The sequence below is a fragment of the Echeneis naucrates genome, chromosome 5 (genome assembly GCF_900963305.1).
Source record: "Echeneis naucrates chromosome 5, fEcheNa1.1, whole genome shotgun sequence".
NCBI classification, from domain to species: Eukaryota; Metazoa; Chordata; class Actinopteri; order Carangiformes; family Echeneidae; genus Echeneis; species Echeneis naucrates.
The window spans coordinates 11,404,105-11,432,015 of record NC_042515.1 but is presented as its reverse complement, the minus strand read 5'-3'; the positions used below and the strand labels follow the sequence as shown (position 1 = coordinate 11,432,015).

The 27,911-nt window shown below is 41.8% G+C and overlaps 3 protein-coding genes across 5 annotated transcripts in view; 1 reads left to right on the top strand and 2 right to left on the bottom strand.

The window, feature by feature from the left end:
* The first annotated feature begins 29 nt into the window (after nt 1–29).
* On the top strand, nt 30–7,789 carry stau1 (staufen double-stranded RNA binding protein 1). Of its 2 annotated transcripts, none has more exons than XM_029501672.1 (15): nt 30–206; nt 1,872–2,179; nt 2,524–2,645; nt 2,749–2,905; nt 3,007–3,163; nt 3,281–3,452; nt 3,563–3,658; nt 4,048–4,260; nt 4,350–4,493; nt 4,623–4,769; nt 4,868–4,943; nt 5,070–5,389; nt 5,476–5,598; nt 5,733–5,812; nt 6,232–7,789. In XM_029501672.1, exons 2-15 carry the CDS (start codon nt 1,987–1,989, stop codon nt 6,317–6,319), a joined length of 2,088 nt encoding a protein of 695 aa, XP_029357532.1. In that variant the 5' UTR covers nt 30–206; nt 1,872–1,986; the 3' UTR covers nt 6,320–7,789. The 2 variants fall into 2 exon arrangements, with proteins under 2 accessions (XP_029357532.1, XP_029357533.1); XM_029501673.1 differs by having other exon boundaries at nt 2,749–2,893; nt 6,232–7,788.
* A 76-nt stretch (nt 7,790–7,865) lies between these two features.
* rdh20 (retinol dehydrogenase 20) lies at nt 7,866–10,133 on the bottom strand. Its single transcript, XM_029502916.1, has 5 exons — nt 9,681–10,133; nt 8,898–8,996; nt 8,550–8,695; nt 8,096–8,227; nt 7,866–7,986 (listed from the first exon to the last, which is right to left on the bottom strand). The coding sequence occupies exons 1-5, from the start codon at nt 10,131–10,133 to the stop codon at nt 7,866–7,868; spliced, it is 951 nt and encodes a 316-aa protein (XP_029358776.1).
* Nucleotides 10,134–13,249: 3,116 nt separating this feature from the next.
* The window catches only part of kcnb1 (potassium voltage-gated channel, Shab-related subfamily, member 1), a 30,792-nt gene continuing 16,130 nt past the window's right edge, over nt 13,250–27,911 (bottom strand). For both annotated transcript variants that reach the window (XM_029502856.1, XM_029502855.1), the window contains exon 3: nt 13,250–19,950. In XM_029502856.1, the coding sequence (XP_029358716.1) occupies nt 18,034–19,950 (1,917 nt within the window). In that variant the 3' untranslated portion in view covers nt 13,250–18,033. The remainder of the gene's footprint in view (nt 19,951–27,911) is intronic.

Genomic DNA, 27,911 nt, shown 5'->3' with positions numbered 1-27,911 from the left:
GACGTCACTTCCTGAGGAGAGAACCAAGACTGGGCCATTCTCTTTAGTGTTTGCCGTGTCTTCCCAATGCCCACCTCCTCACCGCCCGCATTTTGACACCAAAATAACACGGACTGACCCCTGAACCCGGCCACAGACGAAAGGATACGTTGTCAAACTGCCGAGTCCCATGGAGTAACTAAAAATTGAACGAAGGGACGGCCGAGGTGAGGCTTATTCCGCGCTGTGACTGCACGGGGCTTTTTAAGCTAGCTAGCAGTTTCACCGGCTGTGTCCAGACTCACGGGAATTAATGAGAGACACGTCCCGGATTCACTCAGTAAACTCATGTCAGGTAATGCAGTCTGTCACCTGAAAGCTCATCGGCCTGGAAACACAGTTGTCACAGTTTTGTTTTGTTGTATGAGTGAAGGAGTCCGTTTCTGCAGAGGCTGTCTCATGATTTCTCTCCAGCCCGACCACTGTAGCCAGGAAGCCCGCTAGCTAACGTGTTCGTCGGGGAGAAAGCCCGTAAGAGTCACCCGGCGGCCTGGCTCGGCTGAGAGCCGGGTAATGTCACATCGGCAGTGAATCCTTCATTGAGATGGTGAAACCGTTTGGTAATAAAAGTCAAGCGAAGCGAGAGTTAAACGTCCAGCGGTCTGTTCTTCGTGTTTTGCACCAGCTAGCTAGCTCGGTGGGTTGCAGCGGTTATTAAAACAAGCTAAAATTTGAGTTAACATTGCCTTGACAAGTTTGTGCATGTTGTCAGGAAAATATTATTCAGCGGAATGCACGTTGTAAAATCAGCGCATTTTACTTTAAATTGTTCGATCACGGTTAGCAAAGGCTGTAATGGCTCCTCCAACACCCAGTCAGGGACCGACACATCCCAACCCTGACTGTGATTGATGAGACCAAAAGGATATTCGGGGTTTTGGATGTTTGTTGATGTTTGTGAGGAAGCCGTTCAATCTCGGCTGTCAGTGCGGGTGGTGTCTCTGCAGACACACAACATGCAGTGTTGTTGCTGACACACATCTGGCTGCATTGTTTGATTGTCCTTGTCGGCTGTGACTGATATATGAGGCCGACCTTTTAATCTTCACACGATGAACTGACTCAGTAGACACACTGTGCAAATCACTGCTGTGTCGATTTGTCCTTTATCAACAAAGTGTGCATTGTCTTTAAATACCTTAACTCATGTTTAATGCAAAGTTTATAAACATTTGTAAAGGCCAGCTAAGCAGATTTATCATATGGCCTTGCGTTTCTGTCAGAAGGAAAATTAATATGTAAAACCTATTGTGCAGCAACTGAGGTCATTTTGAATCTTCTTACTATTACCTTAGTGTTTTTTTTTTTAGTAGTTAGTAAAAAGAAGAAACCAGAGCAACACTGAAACATAAATTTAGTATTTTTCCCATTTAGCTTACAGGTTTGTTTTTTTCTGGACTGTCTAGATATTCAGTCTAGATATTCATTGCACTTGATGGTTCCCACTTTATTTTAAACAATTACAAACAGTCTTAGTATTAGTTTAGTATTTTTGATAATGATTTCAGTTGCAAAGTACCAAGGTCGAAAGAAAACTGAGCTTGCAGAAGCGCAGTGGGCCCAGTGGGGAGCATTGTTGTTTCACAGCAGCAAGGTGCTGGTTAGAAACCTGATCCCACCAGCAGAGGCCTCTCTGTCTTGATTGCCGATGTTCTCCCCATCTCTGCATCATTTTATTCCAATAATCAAAGTGCATTCACTGTGTAGTCCATAGATATAGACATATAAATGTGGTTGTAGACGCAAGGGGGGGGGGTAGATGGGATTCATAGAAATATTGTAACTTACCCCCCTTTTTTGTAAAAACTGCTGTATTTTTTCTTTCCCTTCAGGCAGAGTTTACATTGGGACCTCCTCAAGCAGCAGTTCCTCCAACTCAAGCATTCAACATTGCGGCACAGAAAATTTCTTATCTTGACCACAGCATACTAAGCTAGACCAACAGGGATGTCGCAGCTCCAGTTTCAATGTCCAGCTAGCCCCATTCCTGCTGCTCCTGCCCCACTGCAGCTGGGGCAGCCACAGCCTGGCTACAGCATCCCCTGTGCCTCGGGCACTTTGCCCTCAGAGAGCGCCAGCCAGCCCATCAGGAGCTCTGCTCTCCCTGCGGGCTCAGCCACTCCCTACAGCACCACCACAGGTCTGTTTGGACAGAAAGATTTTTTTTTTTCTTTTTAATTTAGATTTTAGTTTGGATGAACAGTAAATTGGTATTTTTTTGTTTAACCCATTGAGTGGTGGTTGTAAATGCCGCGTGCAATGTTTTTATTTGTGTTTTTTTTTTACTCAGTTTTTATAAATGTAGCATTGTGAATATCCTCCCCTTGAAATATTTCCAATATTATATAACTTTTTTGAAATAATCATCAAGTTGTTGTATCTCCTTCTCTGAAGACTGTGCTTTCCCCCAGATTTTATAAAGAATAGCTGTGTTTTTACACATATGTGCTTAGTTGGAGCATTTTGGATGTGTTTGTGTTGTAGTATCTAACATGGCAAACCCTAAAGAGAAGACCCCCATGTGTTTGGTGAATGAGTTAGCCCGTTTCAACAAGATCCAACCTGAGTATAAGCTGCTTTGTGAGCAAGGACCAGCTCACTCCAAGGTATGTTGAGAAATAACATTAACAAATGTATGACAAGATTTAATCTTTGCTGGCCGCTTACTTTTTAGGTGATGTAATTCATTGAGAATCTGTTCTGTGTCAGATTTTCTCAGTAAGGCTGACATTGGGAGATCAACACTGGGAAGCAGAGGGGACAAGCATCAAGAAAGCCCAGCATTCAGCTGCTGCTTCTGCCCTCTCTGAAACCACACTACCCAAGCCCACCATCAGGACTCCCCGTAATACAGGCAAGAACCCAGGTGGGCTGTTCCCACTGTCTCAGTGTCTTACTTGAGCTTTATATGATGCTTTGTAGAAAAGGGGTTTGTTCATTTCTATTTTGCATACGTTTATTTTATAGCTGATGGCATGACACACATGATGGAGCTGAATGCACTTTGTATGAAGCTTGGTAAAAAGCCTATGTATAAACCTATTGACCCATACCCGGGAATGAGACCGCCAAACTTCAACTACAGCGTCCGGGCTCCAGGGCCTTACCAGCGCTCTATGCAACAGTGAGTTTCCTTTATTTGGAAATTAAATGAGAACATTCAACCTTTCGTTCCAGGTCTTTCTATAGTTTCATTAATTCTTCGTATGAGATGGAAAAATGAGCTTTCTCGTGTATCTAGGTACTACTACCCATTTCCTCCAGTGGGACCAATGTTATACCACATGGAGCTCTCCATCGGAGGCCAGCAGTTTATAGGGAAGGGACGCACACGGCAATTAGCCAAACATGACGCTGCTGCCAAGGCCCTGAAAGTGCTGCAGAAAGAACCAATACTGCAACAGTTGCCAGTGGTGAGAAAAGAAATTTATATTTAACATAAAATGGTTCTTTTTGTGCATAATTTTTTCCAATAATCGAAAGTGTATGGCTATTTTTGTAAAATGCATTCTTCTCTTGATAGATGAACGGAGAGCAGGAGGAAGAAAATCTCAACAAATCAGAAATCAGTCAAGTATTTGAAATTGCACTTAAGCGCAATTTACCAGTCAACTTTGAGGTGATTTCTACATTTATTTTTCTCTAAGTTGATAATAGACATTATTTCAATAAAATACAGCTCAGATGGCAAATATCTGGACAGCTATACATTCTCTTTGCCTCAGCACAGCCCAGTTGTCCAATTAGTTTTGAACCCTTATAATTGGGGCACTACATAGCTCAATATCTGACACATTTTTTTCTATATTGAGCAAGGCTTTAATTATTTATTATTGTTATTTCAAATTGAATGGTACACAGAAAACTTTGGTAAACAGGTAGTTGACCAAATACATGCTTTCCTTACTGTATGTGGATCACATGCACGACTTAGCCCAGTTTTTTATCCAGTTCATTTATAGAACATCAGTGCTTTGCTATCCCTAATTTGAGAAAGCTGTTTCCCAGGTTTTAAAGGAAGAAGGCCCTCCACACATGAAAAGCTTTGTAGTGCGTGTCACAGTTGGGGAATTCACGGGTGAGGGCGAGGGAAAGAGTAAAAAGATTGCCAAGAAGCTGGCAGCTGCAGCAGTGCTGAGGGAGTTGAAGAGGCTGCCTCATATACCCAGTGTGGAAAAAACGCTGCCACGCATCAAAAAGAAAACCAAGTCCATCATCAAGGTGATGCAATCAGTCGGGTGGAATGAGGCTGTTTAATACAGATCTAAAGACTGTTGAGCAACTAATGATCAATCTTGTCACACCAACAGCTGCAGACCAGTCCAGAGTACGGTCAGGGTATGAATCCTATCAGCCGCCTGGCTCAGATCCAGCAGGCCAAAAAGGAGAAGGAACCAGAGTACAGCATGGTGACGGAGAGAGGACTACCACGGCGCAGAGAGTTTGTCATGCAGGTTAGTCAACAGTGCTGTTGGCGTGAGGCTGGAATAATGTATGCAGTTTATAGCTCCGTCTTCCTCAGCATTCGCATGTTGATTTCTCTACTATTCACTTCTTCGCATGTTGCACTTTATGTGGTCCAGGTGACCGTGTGTGGCCAGTCTGCAGAGGGAATGGGGCCCAGCAAGAAGGTGGCCAAAAGGAATGCAGCAGAGAAAATGCTGGAGCTTTTAGGATACAAAGTGCCTCAGCCTCAGCCCCCTAAACCGGCACTCAAAACCGAGGAAAAGGTACCACCAGACCTTTATCAGGCAAATATTGTTGACAAGGCACACATAATGTGTCCTGTGTTAAACTTCCATTTACGTTTATTGTGTTTAATTCTTAGACTCCTGTGAAAAAAGCTGGCGATGGGCGCAAAGTGACCTTCTTTGAACCTGGCTCTGTAGACGAGGTGGCATTAGGTAAACGTTTTTCTTTTTTCTTGTTTTTTCCTTGTTTGGTGCTTGTCACCGATTTTTGATGTGGTTTTTTAAAAATGTTCTTATTAGTTATCTACTAATTTTAATAAATGCACTTTGCCTTTGAAGGTCCTAAGGAGGAGGACTACCGGCTGCCTTATCTGAGTCACCAGCAGCTGCCTGCAGGTATCCTGCCCATGGTTCCTGAAGTGGCTCAAGCAGTCGGGGCCTGCCAGGGATCCCAGGCCAAGGACTACAGCCGAGCTATCCCTAACCCTGGCAAAGCCACGATCACTGCCATGATTGCAAACGAGCTGCTTTATGCAGGGACATCTCTGACTGCTGAGACTATCCTAAAGAACAAAAATAACCTGAACCAACTTCCCCACGGACCCCTCACCAGGCCTTCAGAACAGCTTGGCTATCTTGCATCTGTGCAAGGCCTACAGGTAACCAAGAGCTTGCTCCGCTGTGATTTGTGTGCATGCACTTTAGACTAAATGACAGCTCACAGAAATATTTAATTTGCTTGCAGGTGGAATACAAAGATTTCCCCAAAAACAATAAGAATGAATTTGTGTCACTGATTAACTGCTCCTCCCAGCCACCACTCATCAGTCATGGGATTGGGAAAGATGTAGAGTCTTGTCATGATATGGTGAGCCTTTCAACATCTACAAAATGTGTTGTCCTGGTTTTTTCATCACATTCAACTAGCAAGCAGAACTAAGCAGCAGCACATACTTCGCTCAACTGACAACTGCAGTAACTTTAATATTTCACCTTTTGCAGGCTGCACTGAATATACTGAAATTGCTATCAGAGTTGGACCAGCAGTCAAATGAAAGGACAGGAAATGGACCAGTCTCTGGGTAAGCTACAACACAATCTTTCTAGCCACCAATATGTGTTTGTACTAAACTGTTATGTGTAATAGCAACTCCATCGTATTAAAACTACATCTTAAGTTATGAGTGCCTCAACCTGAAAGGCATTTTAATCAGTTTGAAAGGGGTCAGTCAAGCTTATTAGAACTTAACCAAAGACACTCTGTTGAAATTCTGTAAAAATATGGAAGTGAGTTGCTCTGTAGCTACTTCTTGTCACCGTCACTTGTAGACTGGTGGCTTTAGGCTAGATTAGCTGCAATTAGTAAAACTCATCTGAATCTCCAACCACGTTTAAGTTGTATTGAAAGACTTAGTTTTATACCTCTTTTTTACCTGCAGAAGTACTTTCACACTGATTTAACATGTAGACAGTGACACTAAATTTAACCTATTTTTCACAGGTGTGGCAAGCAGGAAATCGAAGGTGACATGCACATCAAACAGGCTAACTCAAGCACATTGGCACAGACCCTGGATGGCACTGTTTAGCTGATCAGGTTGTCTGGTAAAAGCACTAGAGAAAACTCAGACACTGTGTTCTTTGTCAGTTTTAGATTTCTTCAGAAAGCCTTGGGCTCCACAGGCTCTAAAATTCATACACATTGTTCACAGTTAAACAAGACTGATAGGTAACATAGTTTCTTCTCCTTGACGTCATTTAATTGTTCACATTATTTATTTTTTTGCTTTGTAGGAAAACATAGCTGCATCCTAGTCAACGAGTTTGGAGTTTACTTGGCGGGGGGGAATAACTGTGAGCTCTTCTCTTTTGCTAGGACTTGTTTACTCTCTGTGAGACCTGCGAACTCTTGTTTTTAAGTGTTTTATGTTTTATCCCCTGCTGAAATGGTTTATTAATCGTTTTGGTGTTCCGGATTGGACATCGTCTTTGTCTAGGGTGCAGCTGGTGAACCTCTGTTGATTTTCCTAGAGTGCTTTATATCAACAACCACAAGTGAAGTGTTATCAACATTACCATGTAGGGGTGGGAAGAATTTGTGACTAAATGTTGCGTGTTATGTAATGTGATATTGTCTCTGCCGCGTGTGGCAGGGATGTTTCCCTGTTGATACTCCTGTTCCCTCCCTTATGTCAGCCCCCCGATCCCCGCCCCCACCCCTGCTCCACATGGTAATTAAATGTGCTTTCATGCACAAAACAAACACTTTCCGTTATCTTGTTTGTTGCTTTATCTATCAGTGGGTGAGTATGTAGATAATCAAAGGCTGGGTGATTTGATCTTATAATTTACCAGCTCTCCTTGGTATCATCATATTTTAATGATATAGTCGCATTGTGTCAACATTTATAAAATACCCACCAAACCATAGTACTAAGCAATGTCTGAGTAAAAGCTAACATGAGAAGTTACCAAAGCTAAACCAGCCTCAACCTTTGCTGCAGCATCGTCTGGTCAGTTCCCTGTGTTGGCCAGTATAATATATGTGAGCACACTTTCAGTGGATTCATTTGAGACAGGAACTCAATGTTTTTAATATGGACCTCACGAAGAAAGAGAGTGCTGACTCCAAAGTTCGAGCATTTCAAATTCACCTCTTTTTTAGTTTATTTGCTTATCCTCCGCAGTTAAAGAGTGAAACACTTTATTTGCTCTGTTTACAGCAGTAGTTTTCTGTCATTATATTTTTTGTAAACATGCCCATCTCTATTTTGATGGATCCAGGATTTAATCACTGCTCTGTCACTTTACAGCTTTGTGGTGAAAATGTTTGGAAAGGATTTTGAACTTCACTGAACATTGAAATCTTTTCGGTGTGCAGATGAACACTTGGCTGAGTAGTCATCGAGTACAGACTTCAGAAAGATCAGTTATAAAATCTAAAGTCCCTTCTGTTTGGCAGCTATTGACTTTCCTTATGTTGTGACTGAATCCTGGATGTTGCTAACCATTTCAGCCACTGCTAGTCATGCAGGCAGAAACTTTTTTTTTTTCCATGAAAAACTGTTAACCCTTATTCTAATAAAACTGTATGTTTTTACCCCCCAAAGTTGTTCTAAATGTACTTAAATATGACTATGCAGCCGTAATGGAGCTATTAGTCACTTGTTTCCTCATGGTATCAATAAAGGGGTACATGCACTTGTCGGAGCCCATGAAGCGATATACAACCACATTGGATTCCCATGGCAGCAACCTGAAAAGGAGCGTGCGCAATTAAACATGTGACAATAGAGCAGAATAGTGTTCAGAAATCGATGTATTTCTGGTTTTTAATAAATGTGATGATGCGACTTTGTACTCACGCTCTGGAGAGGAAAGGCAGGTAGGTGAGGCGGGGGATGCAGACCAGGGGTTGGTCTATCAGGATGGCGTTCATGGCCTGCTCAACACAGTACTGAGGCTCCAGAGGAGGCAGGAGCAGTTCCATTTCCTCCCTAACAGTGGCACCAAAGCATTATCAATCAGAGTGGGACATCAGTGAAGTAGGTGTAGCTGCTGCTCCTATGACAGAGTCCACAGCTGATGGCGTTGGTTTTTTCAGTCACTTGCAGTATTTTAGTAAATTGTCACAATGGTTAGATGAATGTTGTATTGTGATGTATGTTTGTTAGCAGAGTATCTTCAATTTGAAATACAGATGCTGCTCGATATCTGTCTTTTATTCTAATAATAGTTTCAACTTCTGTTCAGTCAGTCAGTCAGTCCACCCAGAGGAACTACTGAAGCAAACTGTGGTTGACTACGCTGACTCCGTACCGTATCTTGCAGCCTTCGAACATGCCGGTGTCGACGATGTAGGGACACACCAGAGTGGTCTTCACTCCTTCAACCTCCTCAGCCAGCAACTCATGGGCCAGAGACTCGTGAAAGCCCACTGCAGCAAACTTACTGGCACAGTAATCCTGTCAAAAATCAGACAAGAAACGCGGGAGAGTTTGCAGTGAACTGTTATTTCCATTTTTCAAAAACCCTGTCAGAGTGCGATAGGCAATTTAAGGTTGTTTCAGGATTTGTAGGCCTCCGCTGAGAGTTGTGTTTAAGGGTGTATCTGTAAAGCTGTCATATCTCTTAGTGTCGCAGAGATGTGTTCCCTCCGTGGTTTACCTCCACACAAGCCGTGCTGAAGAGGCCAAGGACGCTGGCAATGGTCACGATGTGTCCGTGATTGTGGGCCTTCATCTGGGGGAGGAAGGCCTTCACTGTCTGAGAAACACACACATTGTTATTTTGCAGTAAGTTACGAGGCCGCGCGCCGTGCGACGTTCATATGACTTGTGGTGACTTAAATATTGCTCAATATCGGGAAAGCTTATGTCGCACGAGCAGCTTCACATTAAGAGGATTTATGTGGGAATCCTATGGTCCATAGTGTGAAGGGGATAAACCGAATGCATTTTACATGCCACGTGTCGCAACACACAATAACCTACTGTTTCACATCGTAACTTTTACATTTTGCAATTCCAATGCTCAAGCCAGCTTTTCAAATTTGAGTCAGTCTTATACAAATAGGTTTCTATGTTTTCCCTCATGACTGCACTAATAATTATGCTTCAGTACAGGTGGTCCACTGCCAATTTGTTTGGAATATTTCTTTGTCATCATAGCATCAGCTACTGTAAATCTGTAAATGTGGATGATTAGGAAAAACTCCAGAGGCAAATTTTCTTCTCAATGAATTGATTCAGCAAAACAATTTTAGAAAAAAATCCCATTGCATCCATGCTGTATTTCATAGAAAATAATCCAAATGAGAGAGAGAGAGATATCTAAAAATATAATAATTTAAATGAGTTTAGTTTCAAATACTGAAGGTGGCATACAAATCAGTTCTCTTCTTTTCTTTTACTTCATACGCCAATGCCACATTGAGTTAAGAGTTCTCACCCAGAAAAGGGCATGGCAGTTGACTTTCATCGTCCTTTCCATCAGTTCGTCCGGACAGTCGAGCATCTGCTCCCCGGCCACCACTCCAGCATTGTTCACCAGTATGGTGACATCTCGGCCCAGGTCCTTTCTGACAAGATCGGCGCTGCGATACACTTCCTCCCGGTTGGTCACATCCACCGTGTAGGTGTACGCCTTGCCCCCCATCTCACGCACCAGCTTGGCTGTCTGCTCATTGGAACTGCTGCTGATGTCCCATAACACCACGTCTGCTCCGTGCTTGCTGAATTCCTGAGCAAAGAGGCGACCCAGGCCGCCACCAGCTCCAGTGATCAGCACCAGCTCGCCGTCAATCGGCTTGGTACGTGGGCGCATGATGATCCGCACAGAGTTGCGTAGGATGAAATAAATCACATCCAGCAACATCATTTGGAGGTCCATTAAAAAAATCATTTTGATCTAATTTGAGGTTTCTGGTGGTCTTGATGTTGTGGGAAAAAAAATGGCTTGGACTTCACACCTGCGACCTGTGATGGTTTGTGTCCTGCTGCCAGTGTTGGATGAGTGCTCTCCCTCTGTGGCCCTCAGCCTCCATCCTTGGTTCATTTAAAGACTCTCCTCCTGGATTAGAAATATCTAAGCTCCCAGTAAAACCACTTTAACTGTAAGCTGTGGATGTTTGCATTTTCATCATTACTGAGGAAAGCAACATGCGCAAGATTTCATTCCAGCTAATTCTTCAAGTTTGAAGGTCATTGTAGGAAACCTTTTATGGTTCACAGCTTTGACTTACTGTACACGTGAAACTTTCCGATCTACTAGCTCCAATCACAGCCCCCGTAAACGATATAAAACACCAATCATTTAACTGTTGACTGTCAGTTTCCATTATGGGAAACAGAAGCAAATCAGTTGCAACCTGGAAAGTAATTAGTAAGTGTTGAAAATTAATTTGCTTATTTAAACCTCTTTATCTGATGACAAAGTGAAACTAGGAAGTTATATGAACGTCAACCAACAGCTTGGATGAAAGGACATATCAGTGACTCGGAGGTAATTTGTGGTAAAGGTGACGCAGTGAAGTCAAATTTGATTCGGTGTTCAGCGAGGAAGCACCATTAAAGGATAAGGTTTGGTCCCATCCAGCTCCCCTGCTGTAGTCAGAATCATATCGAATGAGAACTTAAGGAGATTATGAATATACACTGTAAATCTCTGCATTGTTAATTAAGTTCCAAGAAGGCTTCTTATTGTATATCACGTTCCTGTTTTCTAGGTGAACACAGCCGGCCTTGTTTGCTCACAGGGTCCTTATGTGAGGCCGAGTTATCGGTCCTTACTGGTGAAAGAGTATGGCAAACTGAATATCGGGGTGGGCCCGCAGCGCCTGAGGGAGTGCCAGCCGCCTGCAGGTGCTGCTGGACAGAAACACTGTGCCAGAGACAGAGAGGAAAATGTCCAGGCCAGGTAAGAACAGTATGAGACTGCAGAATGTGGCTCACAACAACATAAGCTGACATGTTTCCTTGCATTATAACACGGGCGCAGCAGAACTTACTGCTTGTTTTCTTTCGCAAAGACTTACATTTAATTGAGCTTGTGTTATTCAGAAAATGCAATGACCATAACAGCCAGATAAAGTGTTTGTTTTTAAACTCAGCTTAGAGCTTATTCAGCCATGAAATTAGCTTGAAGATCACCATATGAATAAAGAGTGACCTCTCCGTCCCTGTGGCACAGTTAAAATATCAGCTAAAAACAGCATGTGTCACAGGAGACAATCAAATCACGCCCAGTATTACCCATCCGTCACGCACATCTCTTATTCTTAAGCAGATATGATGATGAAAAGTAATGAAATAATGACAATAATAAGAAAATCTGCTTCTGAACTATACACTCTTGGCAACACGCTTCTTCGGAAGTGAAACACTCCCTAATGAGATACCTGTTTTCTGGTTCCTACTGTGTCCCCACAGTAGGAACTCAGCATTTTGTTGTCGACTTTGGTTCGAAGATTTATTCCGCTCTCACGTCTGCACAACAAATGTGATGAACCTGCAGGCAGCTGGTTAACTTATCTTAGCACCCAGACTGGAAACTGGGTTAAATCGTACTCACATTTATCAAATCCAAATTCTTTTATTTAGGGTTAAATAAATGAAAATAAACCCGGTCCTCCACATGAGAGGCGGTGACACCGTCCACCAATGTTGGGCGAAAAGTCATTAGTTATTGTGACTAGTTACTTCTCTCAAGAAAAATTGAGTTAATAGCTAAGTTGCAGCATTATAAAAGTAACTCGTTACCAAGGAAAGTAACTATTGCATTAGAAATGTTTTAATTTACCAGTATTTTTTTTTTATTATTGATTTTATTTTTTTTTTGCCCTTTAATGGAACTTCACCTTGGACAGCTCAGCCGGTCATTCACAGGGCTGACGAGCAGAGACAACACATTTACGCCTACAGACAATTTAGAGTCACACATGGGGACTGGAAGGAAGGAAGCCAGAATACACAGAGGTTAGGACCCAGGCCCCAGGCCCCAGAATCGAGCCCCAAAAAGTCCTTACTGTGCAGCGCCGGCACTAACCTCTCATTCTTTCTACTTCGCTGCATGCCATTGTATTCGCATGAGTGCATGCATAGTATGTGCTCCCGGTGGTTATATTAAAGTTTATTCTTTTTACAACTCATTTCATTTTTATTACTCATATTATCTTTCTGAATCAGCACCATTAATTATAATTTATGCCCCGCAGAGTCAGGTTGGCTGTTTCCATTAAGCTAACGGGCTACTGCATGTGACTTCATATTTACCATTCAGACTTCAGAGTAATAACACTTCTTATCTAAAATCACGGCACAAAAACAGAATGGAAAGTAGATTTCACAACAGTTTTTCTAAGGATGCACTTACTGATCATTTGTAATTTTTATTAAGATAACCCTGTCCCATTTACTGTATGGCACGCCTGCAAAGCCACATGGCTGGACAAATATTTTTTCTGTCATTTAATTGTTAGGAGAGGAAACATGGTTTTAGCTTGCAAAATCTTTGTATTGTATAGATTGTTGAAAAACACAAAAAGGTATGCACCAGGTGGAGGCCCTGGCATCTGCTGAAAGCTCAGCACTTAAAACACTGCTCTTTTATACAAGATTGAATTGTGTGCTTTGCACTGATATCAGGCAGATCTAAGTCCTGTAACAAAGAGAACAACCACTAGATGGCAACATTGCTCATCACATGAATGAAGGAGGACTCTTGTGGGCACTGACCAGCCTTCCCTTCTCCCTCCTGCTTGCAGAGGTGTGTGGAGACTTGGGGGGGTAGACAGGAAGTCTGCTCAGGCCCAACAGCCCTCAGCTTTCTCGTCATCTGACCTCCTCCTCCCTTCTGTTAGACCCCATCCTTTACATATTTTCCAAGAACAACTTCTGACTCTCATAATTACGCTTGTATATTCCTGAGAATATAACAGATCTTCTATGTGTTACTCCACAAAACAAGTTCCTTTCTCCTGCAATTCAAAAAATGTAAAAATAAAAGTCAGTGATTCCTAATCAAAATGTAAAGTGATCTGATTTATTTCATTTTGAGTCAACAAAGGGAAATGTTGCTTTTCTTAAGAAATAGAAATATCTTGGGACATTGAGACACTTTATGTTTTCTTAACATGACCAATACTGGCTCTGTGTGAATCACAACCAGTTACAACGCCAAAGTTACAACATGCACTGAACAATAGAACATTTATACAGAAACAACAGCATAGAAAGTCAACAGGTAAAAATGTTTTGTTTGTTTGTTTTTTTTTTGTTTTGTTTCATTTTGTTTTTTTGTTTTTTTTTTACAAAACAGACAGCCTCGGGACCTACAAACAACATTATATAAGAGCTGGCAAGGGTCGTTCAAATATCTTTTTTTCAATTCCCTGGAAACAGTGTACTTTACAAAGACTGATGGCTTAGGCAAGGTTGGGGTCAATTCCATTGAGAACTTAAAATTTAGTAAAAATATAGTTTAGATTTTTTTTTTTTTTTTTGTTCTAGATTTAATTTGACTCGTGCTCTAATACTGGTTTATCTCATGGTATCATGTGTGATGTGAGTTTTACTTAATCAAGGCATCTTGAATAGACCCCAACCCTGGAATACAGTGATAGATTCCGAGTGTGTGGAATTGGGCTACTAAAGCAGTGGATCTCACTGGGTTTTTCAAACTACCACATGTCCCTGAAAGGGTCCTATGGGGAACTAAACCTAACCCTAAGCCTAACTGAAGAAGACTTGAAACTCTTTACACTTAAATTTAGCAGCAGGTGCAACAACCAAATGTCAGCTAAATGCGTTTACTGTACAATTGGGAGTCTTTTAATGGAAAACTACGAGAATCTGTGCTCTTTGTCCTAGTTTGTATCAATAAATGAGAAATAAAACAAATCACTTGATTGTGTTTTCTCCATAAAAGATGATGGTTTAGTGCTTTGATTCATATAAGCGTTTTTCCACAGGGATGTCAGTGTGTAAATTTAAATGGGCCCCTTGTAAAATGAAGGGGAGTAAAGTGCCCAAGAAAAGAAAAACAAAGAATGACTTGTAAAAATAATTGTTAGTTTTTTTTGTGTTGTGTTGGTAACATATCACAGTATCGCAGTCTAGGTATCAAATCACAACATCATGCTTGGTGTTTCTTTGCCCTAACCTGCCAGAAATCTGAAAATACCTGTACTAATGTCAACATTTCACCAACCTGTGTGTGTATGCACATGGCCGTACGTTTGTGTACTATGTGCCCATAATGAATAATCTCTATTCTCTACAGTAGTGTTTGCTGCCTGTTCATGAACTATTGATTGTCATCATTTTTGAGAGATATTCCAGTGAATAATGGTCCCTGACTACCGTAATATAGTAAACCTAGATGATGGGACCGGAGCTCACAGGATGCTTCAGGAGAGGGTTGTATAAACTGGCTGCCCTTTACATTAGAGTTTTTTAAACGATGTTATGCAGTCAGAACAAAATCTGAAAACCTTTTGACGTCGGTGCAGATGTAACAGGGTAAAACATGATGAAATGTTTGGCATACATTGGCCTTGACTTTTCATGAGGTACAGATAAACATGTAAGAGAGAGAAAGTTCATCAGAAAAACCTGACCCCAATGTTCTTCTGATCTCATCTGAACAAAACAGAAGTAATTTTTTCATTGTGGTATTGAACCCATAGCACTCCAACCTCACAACAATATATGAAGAATCATATATTTTTTCATATCAGGGAAAACATTAAATCTTGCATGAATATGAAGGAGCAACTATTAACAGCATGTTTTTTTAGGGGAGACTTTTCTAGAGACTGTCTGCACTCAGCTAGTTAGCATGAAGATTTCATTTTAGAACACCTCTTTACAGACGACACCATAGCTTATGTTTTAGAAATCCTCTTGAATGTGATTGCAATTCTTTTTTGTGAACTTTGCCTCTGAACACTTGGGTTTTATTTTCAACCAAGAATAATCATAACTAATTTCACTTGCGCACATAAACGAGGTCACAGTACAAAGCTGCATAAAATTAATTTCTCTGGCTCCAAAACATCCAACCTTGCGTAATTATTTGTGAATTAGTTTTGTTGCTAAATAAAAACACTCCTCCTATCCCTTTATCCTGAGCTGTAAGTGGAGCACCACTTCAAAAATTAAATGTGTGTGAAAGTAATGTTCATTTCTCATATGGTTAGCGTTCTCTTGGTAATTAAATCTGCTACAGATGCATTTTACAGCCACCACTACAGCTGGAGTTTAGAGAAAACAAAAGCAGGACTCCCCACCAACATGATTATGTTCATCCCAGAAACACTTCATTCTTTTACATCATTATATGGCTGCCACGCTGCTCTAATGCCCTGCCTTTACAGCAGTCACACACACAGCTCCATCTGCCTCTCACAGTCATTGCTATTCCTTTCACACCCTGGCTTCCCTCACCATGGGAGAGCAACATGAAATGGTTCAACTCTGTGATTAAAACAGGAAATAGAATCAGGGCTTGTGATAGGACTCTTAACCACAGTACTAAAAAAATGTTTGTCAACCACCTTCCGTTGACTCCGAACAAACATTTGGAATAGTGCAACTACTTCTTTGATAGCATCCTCTACTGTTGTATTTGTGCCAAAAGGTGAGCTGGCAGTGGAAGAGATTGTAAAAGTTCAGGTGTTGAGAGAGAAACTGTATTTGTAACTCTGTTCATGCCACAATGTCTTTCATGGACATAAACAAAATCAATGTTTATATTTCACTGAAAATGATCAAGATGTGTCTTTAATGTGTTCGTAAAATGTATTTTGTTGCTGTTCTATCTTACTTCCAAATGGAATTTATGCTCTTCCCCTTCACAGGAAGAACATGTTCATACTTTGGATACCAGTATAACAACTATGCAGTTTTTTTTTTCCACTGTGCTAACATACACATATATGTAATATAAGACTGTTTCTCTTTGCAGTGTGGTGATATAGAAAGACAAAAGAGAATGCATTGTGGGTTCCTACCAGCCAAGAAACTCAAACTCATTTATATCATTTATAGTATGCTGAATTATGAGATGTCACAAAGATTTAAGACAAACATGACAATGTACAAGGTCCTCAGATCCTAACTCTGCATTTACACACCAGTTATGAATGTGCACAGTGAGCAGTTGCTCTGCTAACATGTAACTACTGTGTATACTGTTGACATAATGGATGCACGCCTGTGTGTGTCTGTGTATTGTATGATGAGCACACATTACATGCAATCAGACTAACCTGCCCCAACCAGCGAACCATTGGTGCACCGCTGTCACCATGGGAACTAAGTATATCTATGTATGCTGCAGATCGTCTACGAAAACTGTACGTGTCTTCTGTGGGAATGAGCGTGTGCTCAGTTCTGATGTTACAGCTGAGTTACAGTGAAGTTATCCTGGTTAGGTATATTCAGTGCTATTGGACTTTATTTTGACACTTTGAGGATCATAGTAGAGGTGGACAACTGTCCTGCTTCGGGTAAATTGTACACAAACAGTAGCTTCCTTTATCAGAAGTTTCAAGATCTCTTTGGCTGCTATTGTGTTGGTTAAAGGAAGGCCAATGCATGCTGAACATCTATTAATGGAATCTAAACTTCTTGTCAGTAAGCTGTATATATAGATATATATATCTATATATATATATAGATATATATTAAAGTATTTTCTCATACTTAACTATTTCTTTAGATATGAAGAACAAGCAACTTATTATGTTTTTGTGTGTTGGCCAGTTGGGCACGAACATGCTTCGTAAATTTGCACTTTATGCAGCAATCAAGAAAATGATGTGTGGCTCTTATGTTAGCCCTTATCAGAAATTCTTGGTCCACCGCTATTAACCTTGAAGATAACACTCGGGTAAGACAACATTAACGGGCAGAGATTTGATAGACATGGTAATATAGGGAATAGGAAACTACTGTTCAAGGGGTGCGCATTGTAATGGATGATAGGCTGAAGCCTCTGATAACTGCAGCCTCTGTGTCAGGACATTGAACCTTATACAGGATTACTCTTCACATATGATTAGGACACAGGAGACTAGCAAATCACATATTTCTATAAGGAGCTTTCTCTTAGCTATATAAAAATAAATCAGGTAAGACAATCTCAAGAGTATGTATACAGTAATTATAGTTACATCACTCATTGGCATTCACACTCTCTCACACATGCACGCACAAACAAATAATCACATCCTAACAAATGTAAATGACTAAGGCCAGGTTTGGGAATGGAGGGCACAAGTAAGTAGCTTATAGGCTTCTAGGTCCTCTCCTGTATCTCTGTGACTATATAATGAGCCGACTCTGTAACGGGACAGTCAGGAGCTGGGATAGTTTCCCTCCTGGAGAACATATAAATAACCCCCTGCTGCTGAAAGCACATCATCCAGTTGGGTTAGACCAGTTTCAGCCCCAACACTGGATTTATCTGACACACCTGCGTCCAGGGGGATTTCTGAAGAGAGCTTTTGGCTACCAAGGAGTGCTCCTTTTTTTGTGGGTGTGGAATGAGCTGAAGGAGGGGCAGTGACATCGTCCAATTTTGAAATGTTTTTCTCCCAGAGTATTTATCACACCTATTCACCTTATTATGGCATTGGGGCTATCGCCCAATGGCATGCTCAGGTATTTGTGGAACATTTCAGTGAGACCCTTGTCTCTCCCTCTTCCTTTGTCTCTGGCTCTGGACTGTTTTCAGTCTGTCTAATGCTTGTATTACACCCTGGTCCCAGGTTCCCGCTTGTTTCTGCTCCACTTTTACCTCAGAGATTTTTATCCAAAGCATTTTGACGCCCCCTCTCAACCTTTGGTCTACGTGCTACCTCGTGTCCTACATGGTTCTCTTGAGCGACCCCACGAATCCCTTCAAACAGACAATTCTGGCCCAACATTTTCTGGGCTGCTTCTAAATGGTTGGTGCCCCTCTGGTAATTTATGTTGACGCGTTTTGGGCTTGACCCCGCCAACAAACGCTCCGAGGGACTTGCATCAGAGTTATCACGAAGGTGCTCATCATCATCTGTATCAGCGTCAATGTATTTGCTGATGGAGGAGTCATGGAAGGTGAAGACTGTTGGTGCCAGGGCTGTGTTTTCTGGAGACTTTGGTGGTGTCCTGCTGCTGGCAGTTGTGTAGACCGACACCTCAGGACTCAACAGGGAGTGGTCTGACATGATTGAGTTGTCTGAGAATGGGGACCGGCCTGACTCCCCGTCACTGTGACAGCCTCCTTTAGGGATAAGGCTTTTTGAGGAGTTGCCAGAAAAGAAGAATTTCCTCGCGTTCTCTGCACATGAAGGCTTTGTGACGGACATAGAAGTCAGCATAGGCTCACGTGCTCCAGTGGGCTGGTGGCCTGTTTTCGTGGCAGCATGCTGGGACAAAGCAGCCATCGGACTGTGGGAGAACTGGTTGCCTTCCTGAACACCAAGTTCGATTGCTGGACTGTGGGAGAAGCGTGGATTCTCCTGGAAGTCTGTAGCACAACTTATGTAGCTGTCAATGCTGGACAAGCTTTTCATGTCCCCGACCCCCTCTCTGGTTCCAAGGACCGGTGGTCGGTGGTCTTGGATGGCCCCCATTTCTATCTCATCCCTCTGTTTGCTGACTCGAGAGCCTCTGTCTTTAGCATTGAGGTTAGGTTGTGACTGCGTCTTTGCCATCTGGTTGTACATCTCTTCTAGCGTCTGAACATTTAGCCGCTGCGGACTGTTAGCACGGCCCTTGCTTGGAGAGCCTGACTCTTGGGCGTTGAAGGAACGGTTTGAGCTTGTTTCTGACGCAGCCCTCTTGGGGGTCCATTTCCATCGACTTGGAGACAGGTGGTTGTCCTGAGGCCTCTCACTCTTCTCTACAACCACATCCATCAGTTCTGCACTACGAGCAAATGCCTCTTTCAAGTTCATTGATACAATGCTACCGTTTCTCTTTGCCCTTTCCAGGGCCTCTCTTCTTTTAAGTGCTTTTTCCTGCCTCTTCTGCTCCTTATAGAATTCAGAGAAATTATTTACAATAATGGGAATAGGCAGGGCAATCACCAGTACTCCAGCTATACAGCACAACCCACCCACAATCTTTCCCAGAAGAGTTTTGGGGTAAATGTCTCCATAACCAACTGTGGTCATGGTAATTGTAGCCCACCAGAAAGAAGCTGGAATGCTTTTAAACTTTGTATCCTCCTCGTCTTTCTCGGCAAAAAACACCAGACTGGAGAAAATCATGATGCCCATGGCCAAGAAGAGAATGAGGAGGCCCAGCTCGTTGTAACTCCTCCTCAGGGTAAAGCCCAGAGACTGGAGGCCTGTGGAGTGGCGTGCCAGCTTCAGAATACGCAGGATACGCATGATCCGAAAAATCTGAACCACGCGGCGGACGTTCTGAAATTGCAGCACACTTTTGTTGGATTCTGTCAGAAAGATAGTGACATAGTAGGGCAGGATAGCCAGCAGGTCGATGACATTTAGAGGCCCTTTAAAAAACTTCCACTTGTTGGGAGAGGACAGGAAGCGAAGCAGGTACTCCATGGTAAACCAGGCGATACACACAGCCTCCACGTGGGCCAGTTGTGGGTTGTCTGTTGAATGGCCATATTCATCTGTGGCTTGTAACTCTGGAAGAGTGTTCAGAGACAATGCAATGGTGGAAAGCACGATGAAGAGTATGGAGATGATGGCCAGGATCTGAAAAACAAATGTAGGTAATATGAGGGTTGAGACTGAGATTGTAGGAGCAGAGAATAACATCCATTATGTATAAGTCTAATATCAGATATCAAATACATACTTAGTATATATTAATAAGCATATGTTTCCAATTCTGATGAGATAATTACATCCTATGCAAAGTAAGACCTATGGTGCATTTATTAAAGATTCTGATTACAGCATGAAAGTACAGACAGTAAATGAATTCCAATAACCTCACAGGAACCTTCAATAAATCTCTTACTAAGTAGGTGATTGGCTCAGCACTAATGGAGCGAACTGACTTAGAAGACTTAATTATTCATGACTTATTTATCGGGCTTATCCCCATGAGTAACTTGCATTGAGTGGAAAATAACATTAGGAAATCAATAAACAAAAGCAAAAGGACACAGAATACAGAATATCTGAAATTGGTATCAGTACACCGTCAGTGACGGTGACATTTTCACAGCTATTGTCACTGTACTTTTTATGTTCACAATAACAACGCGAATGCTGATTATCAGCGGGTACAATGTTTACAATGTTAGCATGTTGGAACTTTGCTGACTTGCGAAAAACAAAAGATACGGCTGAGGATGATGGGACGTTTGCTTTGAAGGTATTTTTAAGTTTAGACAAAATGAATTTTGACCTCATGATGGTGCTAGAAGAGAAAACAGGAGTTCACCTGAAAACCTCTACGATCACCGACAGAGCTCTCGAATGACCTCTTTAACATCGTCTCATTATCTCAGCTAATCAGAGGAGTACTCCGTTTCCGCAGAGTGCTGACCCTGCTCACTAGTTAGTGACCCAGCAGGCACCGGGCTTCATCGTGATGTCAGAAACATATTGGACAGACGGTAAATTTTGGTCGGATAAAATAATTAGTTTGGTGTCAAAGTCCACTGACTAATCGGAATAGTTATGGTCAAGCACTGTTCGGTTTCGCTCATAACTAAAATATACATAATCATGTCACACAATGACATTAGATTTTGGTCACTGAAGAACACAACTTAAAACCATCATCATGCGGTTGCTAAATATTATCTTCATGCAGTTTCACACAGCTTTCAACCTCCAGATTGAGAGGAAAGGGGGCTGTCACTGTCCGTCACTGCTCCGACTGTTGTGACAGCACAACATACAGAGTTGGACATGCAAAATCACGTGTTTTAGGAATTTCACTAGGTGATGTCTTTACAATATAAAGAGCAGATAAGTGAGATGTCTGTCAGAAAACATCATTGCAACATCAAGCACAAACACACACCACCTACACTCTACCAATCATGCCAACAAGCAAGTTCTTGTTGGAAGACTACATCTCTTTTATGACAGATCCCCTGCAATCACAGCAATTACTTTGAAGTTTTTTTATTTTTAGGCTTGTGTGATATGAATAAGTGACGACTCTGTTATACAACAATGAGCGATGCCAGCAAAAAAGTTGCATTACTCTTCAGTCCTTCAATCGTGTACTTCCATCCATTATCTATACCGTTTATCTACAGAGCCTCTCGGGGAGCTGGAGCCAATCCCAGCCGACACAAGGAGAGGGCAGGCTTCACCCGGCAATGGGTAGTCTATCAGAGGGTAAAAATACGGAGACAAACAACCACACATATTCACACTTAGAGTCAGTTCCCCTAATGTGCATGTTTTTGGACCCATGCAGACAAAGAACATGCAAACTCTCCACAAAGCACAAAAAGACCTGTGAATAAAGGTATATGGTCTGATATTCTGTTTCCCAATCATTGCTACACAATATTAGAATCTGCTCCTTTAGTGGACAAAGGACAGAAGTATTTCATGAAATAACTGTCAATACTTGTTCTAAACATCCGGAATGACTCTAAAATATTCAGATACAGGACTAAACAGCACAACTTAGAGGACGTGTGGGAGGATGGATTTGGAACACAGATCCTGTTTTGGCAAAAGCCCACACAAATGAGGTTAGGGTGTTATATGATGAAATAAATCACAAAATGTAGTTTTATAAGACACCTGCGACACTTAGAAAGTGACTATTTGATTTGAATTAGAAACCAGAATAATAATTTCATACTTGGTCAAGCTCGACCACAGCCTCGTCCATGAATTGTTTACACTGGTCAAACAGTCATTTGTGTAAACAAACGGAGCGGAACACGTGATGCAGGGTTTCCCCATAAACTGTCCAGAGGAAATGAAGGCACACTGGCAGAAATAAGGCAATAGCAACAGTTGTTAGGAGGTGATTGACAACATGGGCTAATATATTTGAAATCTATATTCCCAAGAGTTAAAGTGATGGCAACCTTATCTATGACCAATCAGAGCAGGAGGACACTGTTGCCATAGCGTCATGGCAGACATGAATAATGACCCTATCTGTTTATTTCCTTCCCTTTGTGCTCCTCTCCTTCAGCCCTGGAGGAAATCTATTTGAATCAAAGAGTTGAAGAGCAGAGAGGTGCTGGGGTCGGCACACTTATGGTGGAGCTGACGAGGGCTGCATGAAAATGCAGAGGGAGAGAATGGACAGTACTGTCAAGAAGAGAAAAGAATGTGCTAACTTACAAAATAATTAACAACCTAATAAAATTCACTCCTAGGGTACGAAGCACACGCAAAAAAATATGCAACGAGTGAGAAAAAATAGATAGAGATGCTGCTGACGAATCCCAAACTTGAAGCCAGGGGAGATCTTAGCTATTGCAGAACAGGATGAAAAAAGGGCAGCGGTAATAGGATTGTGATGCTATAAAAAGGTCGCTAATGAAGGCACACTGATGCTGCTGTGTAGCATCATGGTGATGAGGTCAAGTTCCACAAGGAATCCCTGCACATTTCCCACTGGTCTACGTCCCTGTTGACTCTAGCTTCTTCTTTCTTTTTTTTTTTTTTTTAAATCCTGGATTGTTTAATGTGGTAATTTCATGAGACCGTTGCACTTCACATATGAAATAAAGCTTTCAGTGCACATAAAAGAAGCCACAAAGAAAATATATGATGAGCAAAAGGTCGAATGGAGTCCACATGGGATAATGCATACAAGTCATGGCATCAATAGGATTACTGGTTATTTATAGACTCAGTGGAAACAGTATGGCACATAACAAAGCATATGCTAATAGTGTCCACACACAAGAATATGTCTTGTATGTTTTGCCAGAACTGCGTGATGAAGACTTATAACCCGCCCCCCCCCCCCCCAAAAAAAAATAAAAAAATAAAAAAATTGACACTAAGTGTGTGCCCATGGAGGGAGGGGATATTTTTCAAGAGGAAAGGAAAAGATGATTAAGATAGACAGAGAGCAAGAGAGAGCACAACCTGTCAGGAAATCACTCTTTCACAAACAAACAAAGCCAGATCGCACCGGATTTTGTCTCTCGTGGCTGGACAAGGTGATACCTACTTTCATTACGCTATCTGAACAGATATCTTGGACAAGAATTGGAGTGAGGAATAATACCTAACCGCCTCCCATAAAAAAAAAACCCAAAACAAAACAAAAGCACACACAGCCCTGTGCTGTGGACTATGACATTCATTACACAGAATGGCACATTATATATATACAAAGCAAATTACCCAGAGGCATCCACACTTGAGACTCAAGAGAGGAAGAAAGTGATTTGTAATGATTCCTGGGCAAGTGAGGTTGTATTTGTTGTTTGCTCTCTCACCAGCGTTTTTACTTTCAGTGGCCTGTTTTTATGTTGGCTACGTCCCCGCAGATGTGATTAATTTTCTTTGTGCTGGTTTTGTCAGGATTGTGTGTATTCATCTGTGTATCCAGTGCTTGTCCAACAAGGATGGAACCTTGAACCTTGCTTTTTGTTGGTAGACTTATTTGTAATATTTACAAATGTTAGTACTGTAGCCCCACAACAAGAAGGTTACAGGTTCACTTCCTGTGCAGACTTTGCATGTTCTCATGCATAGGACATGCATATTTGGGTTTAAATGGTCTGTAGGTAGTGTGTGTAGTGTGAGTGTGAGTGGTTGTTGGTCTCTGTCTGTCTCTATGTGTTGGCAATGTGATGGACTGGTGATCAGTCCAGGTTTTACCCCGCCCTCACCTAATGTGAGCATGGATTGGCTCCAGCACTTCCACGACCTGGAAACAGATAAGCAGTAGAAGATGTCGAATGTTGATAAGAAGAACTCCTAAAATGTCAGCATTCTGGTCCAGTGTTTTTGCTTCTTGGCCGCACAATTAGCTGACTGAACGATGAAACTATAAAAGCAGTATTTAGAAAATGAAAATAAATGCTGAACCAGAGCAATTAATTTAGAGAGTGGCTACTAGCACTCTTAATGCTAGCCACACATAAGATTTATGTGAACCCGCTGTTCAGGTTGCTCAGGAATTCCCAGACTCCCAGCAGAAGACATAATTTCATCCATTTGTACTTCTTGTGCTGTTATTTCTGTGCCGCTAAGGTTAATGTTAAAACTGTGAAGAATACGCAGCCAGAGCAAATAATATGAATTGGTGATTTGCGTTTACGTCTAGGTTGATTGTGCATCGATCGTTCAGTAATGCCTCAGTGCTCAGATAAGGGAAGGCGCGCGCTCCTCTCCCTCAAGTTCAGTGCAGCAGAGTGTGTGCGTTTCTTCATCCTGTCGTCTCACTATTTTCTCCATTTTCAGGTAACTACTGTACACAAATCACTATTAACCTAGCGACATATGTTGTTTATCGTCACTAGCAGTATTGTTCACTGTGAGAAAGACGTTGTGTAACTTTTATTGCGTTAAACCACTTCGGGTTAGCTCCGTCACCGTGTAAGCTAAGCTAGCTACTGATGTCGTCCGACTGTAGTTTCGTCATCGTTTGTATTTCAGATAAGTTACTGTGACTTTCTGCGAGGTGCTTAAAACCAGAATGTCATCGCATTTCAAGTGTAGTAAGTCAGCTAACGTGTCAGCTAAAATATGCCAGTTAAAGTAAATGTAACGTATTTCATTGTTTCAGTTCATGTTGTGTATACAGTTTAAAAACCCAATTTTCATTATGCAGAAGTGTATAAGGATAGCCATGGCCCTGAGACTGACTGTATTCGCAGAGGCGTTTGGATTTATTTGTAGTTAATGTGAGCAAAATACATTCAGTGCAGACGAGTGAAGGCGAGAGCTGTGTGTGTTTTCATCCCTCTCATCTCACTGTTTTCCTGTTTCAGGGCACAACACAGGCACCTCTCTCACAAGTGCTGTGCAGTGGAAGCTCCTGTTCCTGTGAGTCCTAGCACCGTTGTCCCAGCTCTCACCATCACATCATCACATTTTCCTGATCATGACAAGTCATAAACCTCAACTTCTATTTGGCAATTAAATAGCCATGGCCTGATAAGGTTTTGGTCGTGGTGCGTTCACGCTGAGGTGAATAAAATTATTAACACTAAGACCCCTGACTAGTTGACTCGCTATCCCATCATCCCCTGAGCCACATCTGAGACCACAGGGATACCATGCAACACTCTCCAAGCCCTGACTGCCAGCCACTGTCACCATGACAACCCCCTTGAAGCTCGACAGGAGGTGGCTACGTGGACCTGCTTGTGAAAAGCAAGTCTGACAGAGTCTCCTTCTCTCTGCCTCTCCCACCCCCTTCTCTCTCCTTCCCTCAATCCCTGATTTGTACCTTATTTGAAGCTCACCCAGCCTTGAACCATCTGTACTGTTCCAGTCTCCAGGATTTTCTTTTATTTGTGTCAGACAGTTTGCGTCTCGGTTGCTGGGATACCTTGTTTAAGTGCTGGATGGCTTATCAGTTCAGTTGGTTAACATTGATCAATGGCACTTTGGCTTAGTTTCTCATATTAAAGTAATATCCCTCATTACAATCAGAAAAGGGAAGAAATACTTCATGAAGAAGTCTTTAAAACTGCCCGACGCCCTCCTCAGGTGCAGCTGTTGCCATACATTCATACCACTTGGACAAACAGGCATCGCATGACGACATGATGGATCTTCATCAAGACGTTAATGTCAGCGGTTGGCTGTGTGTGTATAATATTGTGAGCATTGAATAATGTGGAATAATTCACACCCCTGATTCTGAATGTTGAAGGGCTCTGCCTCTCTGCCTGTGAAAGAGATGGGGTTTCCATGGAGACGGGAGGAGATTGTGTCTTCCACGTTTCCCCCAGCATGATAGCTTGAAACACACACGCACTTTTGCAGTGGCTTGGCTGTATCCTTCCCACCCTGCATCACTTCTGGCTCCAACTTTGAGCTGCAGGCTCATGTTTTTCTAAACCGTCCCACAACATCTTTCCAAAATGAACAAGTTGTACGTGATGACTCGTCACAGGAGATGTGGTCAGTTTTGGCTGGTCGATGCAAGCTGGTGACCTGGTGGTCATGACATTGCTTCTCTAACATTCAGGCGACTACATTTAAAACCTTGTATGTGTCTTTTTCTTTTTAACCCTTTTGCATGATATTTTTCTGAAATAATCTGCACATGAACTCAAAATCATACTGGTGTGCTTGATTTGTCATTCGGACCACTTAATGAATTTAGGAAACAGCCCATTTAACCTTGTTTCCACTAACACACCTGACACACCTGCAATATTCTGTCGTTTATGATTTTCACAAGATTGAAAGCAAGTAGGAGCATTCAAATGATCACCAACATTTAGTAATACATTAGCTCTCTAAATATTTATTCTGTCATTCAACACAATCTAAGGTTTGAGGCCAGGGAGTCTGAACAAGCCATTTTTTGGGCTTCCTTCATCAAACTTGTCCCTCACTCATGCAGACCTTGCATGCACAAAGCACACTGCAACCCCATTCAGCAAACCATTAATGTAGGTAGGAAATCTATGCCTGGACATCCATCTCTTGAATGAATCCCACCTCATCTCCTCTCCCTCTCAATTATTCATGCATTTCAGAGAATCCAGACTCAGCATCTATATTTAAACTCAGCCTGGTCTATGGTGACTGTATAAATAGAAACATCATAGGGCCTGGTCTGGAACACCAAAGGAGACTGTTTTCATCAAGAATTTCAACTTGGAGTACAGAGCATTTTTGAGGACTGCAGAGACGTGAAAAACATTGCGGACATTGTTGTGCAGGGGCATATCTGAATTGAGGAAAATGTATAGAGAGCTATTGGATATAAGGCAATGTGTGAAAAAGATTGTTTTGCTTCAACTGGTCATTAAATGCAGGGGAAAAAAAATCCCAATGAAAGCTCCCCCACTGCACAAATAACTTGTTCTAGACATGATGAGCAGTCATATTTCACATCCGTCAGGGCTACTGCTATGATATTGTGTAATAATGAGTCATGCAGTCTTGCAGTCCATGAGAGTTTACATATTGCAGAAATCAGCGAATGTCATGTTGAACTCTGCATAGCACAAAGTAGCACAGAATGAAAAAGGAAAAATCTGAGAAATTCAAAGAAAGGTAAAAACTGAGAATGTGCACTGTATAAATCCTTTACACACATATGTCCACGCAGATCCAACTCCAAGTTTTTGTAAATGAAGCACCACTGTAAAACCCTTCTCTGATAAAAAAAAATCTTAAAAATATTAAATAGATGTAGATATATTTAAATAAGTATATTGAGCAAAGATTGACTTCACAAATGATAACTTGATTATATCATCATACTATCTACTCAGGCTCTAGTAGAGGAGATGAGTAGATGCATAAGCCTTGTCCATAATGTAAATTATGGACTAACTCAATTTAGCGAGCAAACATTGGAAGTGGGTGGAATACACACACAGCAAGGACAGCAAGGGCAGCAAAGAAGTCAGGAATGCGGAAGGTTGGTTGGGCGTAAATCTTCGGTTGAAAAATCCGTAGAAATGATGTGATGCAATTGCTTCAACACTGACCAGGAAGGAAACTCTAAAGTAAGAATAACATTTTCCAGAAAATATGCCACATAGAATTGGTGTTGGTGTGAGTCTATAACA

Bases quoted from the DNA above. Each gene is read 5' to 3' on its own strand.
- stau1 (XM_029501672.1), top strand. From the start codon at position 1,987: ATGTCGCAGCTCCAGTTTCAATGTCCAGCTAGCCCCATTCCTGCTGCT. The intron at 3,659-4,047 runs GTGATTTCTACA...GCTGTTTCCCAG, and splicing joins ATTTACCAGTCAACTTTGAG to GTTTTAAAGGAAGAAGGCCC. The intron at 4,261-4,349 runs GTGATGCAATCA...TCACACCAACAG, and splicing joins AAACCAAGTCCATCATCAAG to CTGCAGACCAGTCCAGAGTA.
- rdh20 (XM_029502916.1), bottom strand. From the start codon at position 10,133: ATGATTTTTTTAATGGACCTCCAAATGATGTTGCTGGATGTGATTTAT. The intron at 8,997-9,680 runs GTGAGAACTCTT...TGTGTTTCTCAG, and splicing joins ACTGCCATGCCCTTTTCTGG to ACAGTGAAGGCCTTCCTCCC. The intron at 8,228-8,549 runs GTACGGAGTCAG...TGCCACTGTTAG, and splicing joins TTCGAAGGCTGCAAGATACG to GGAGGAAATGGAACTGCTCC.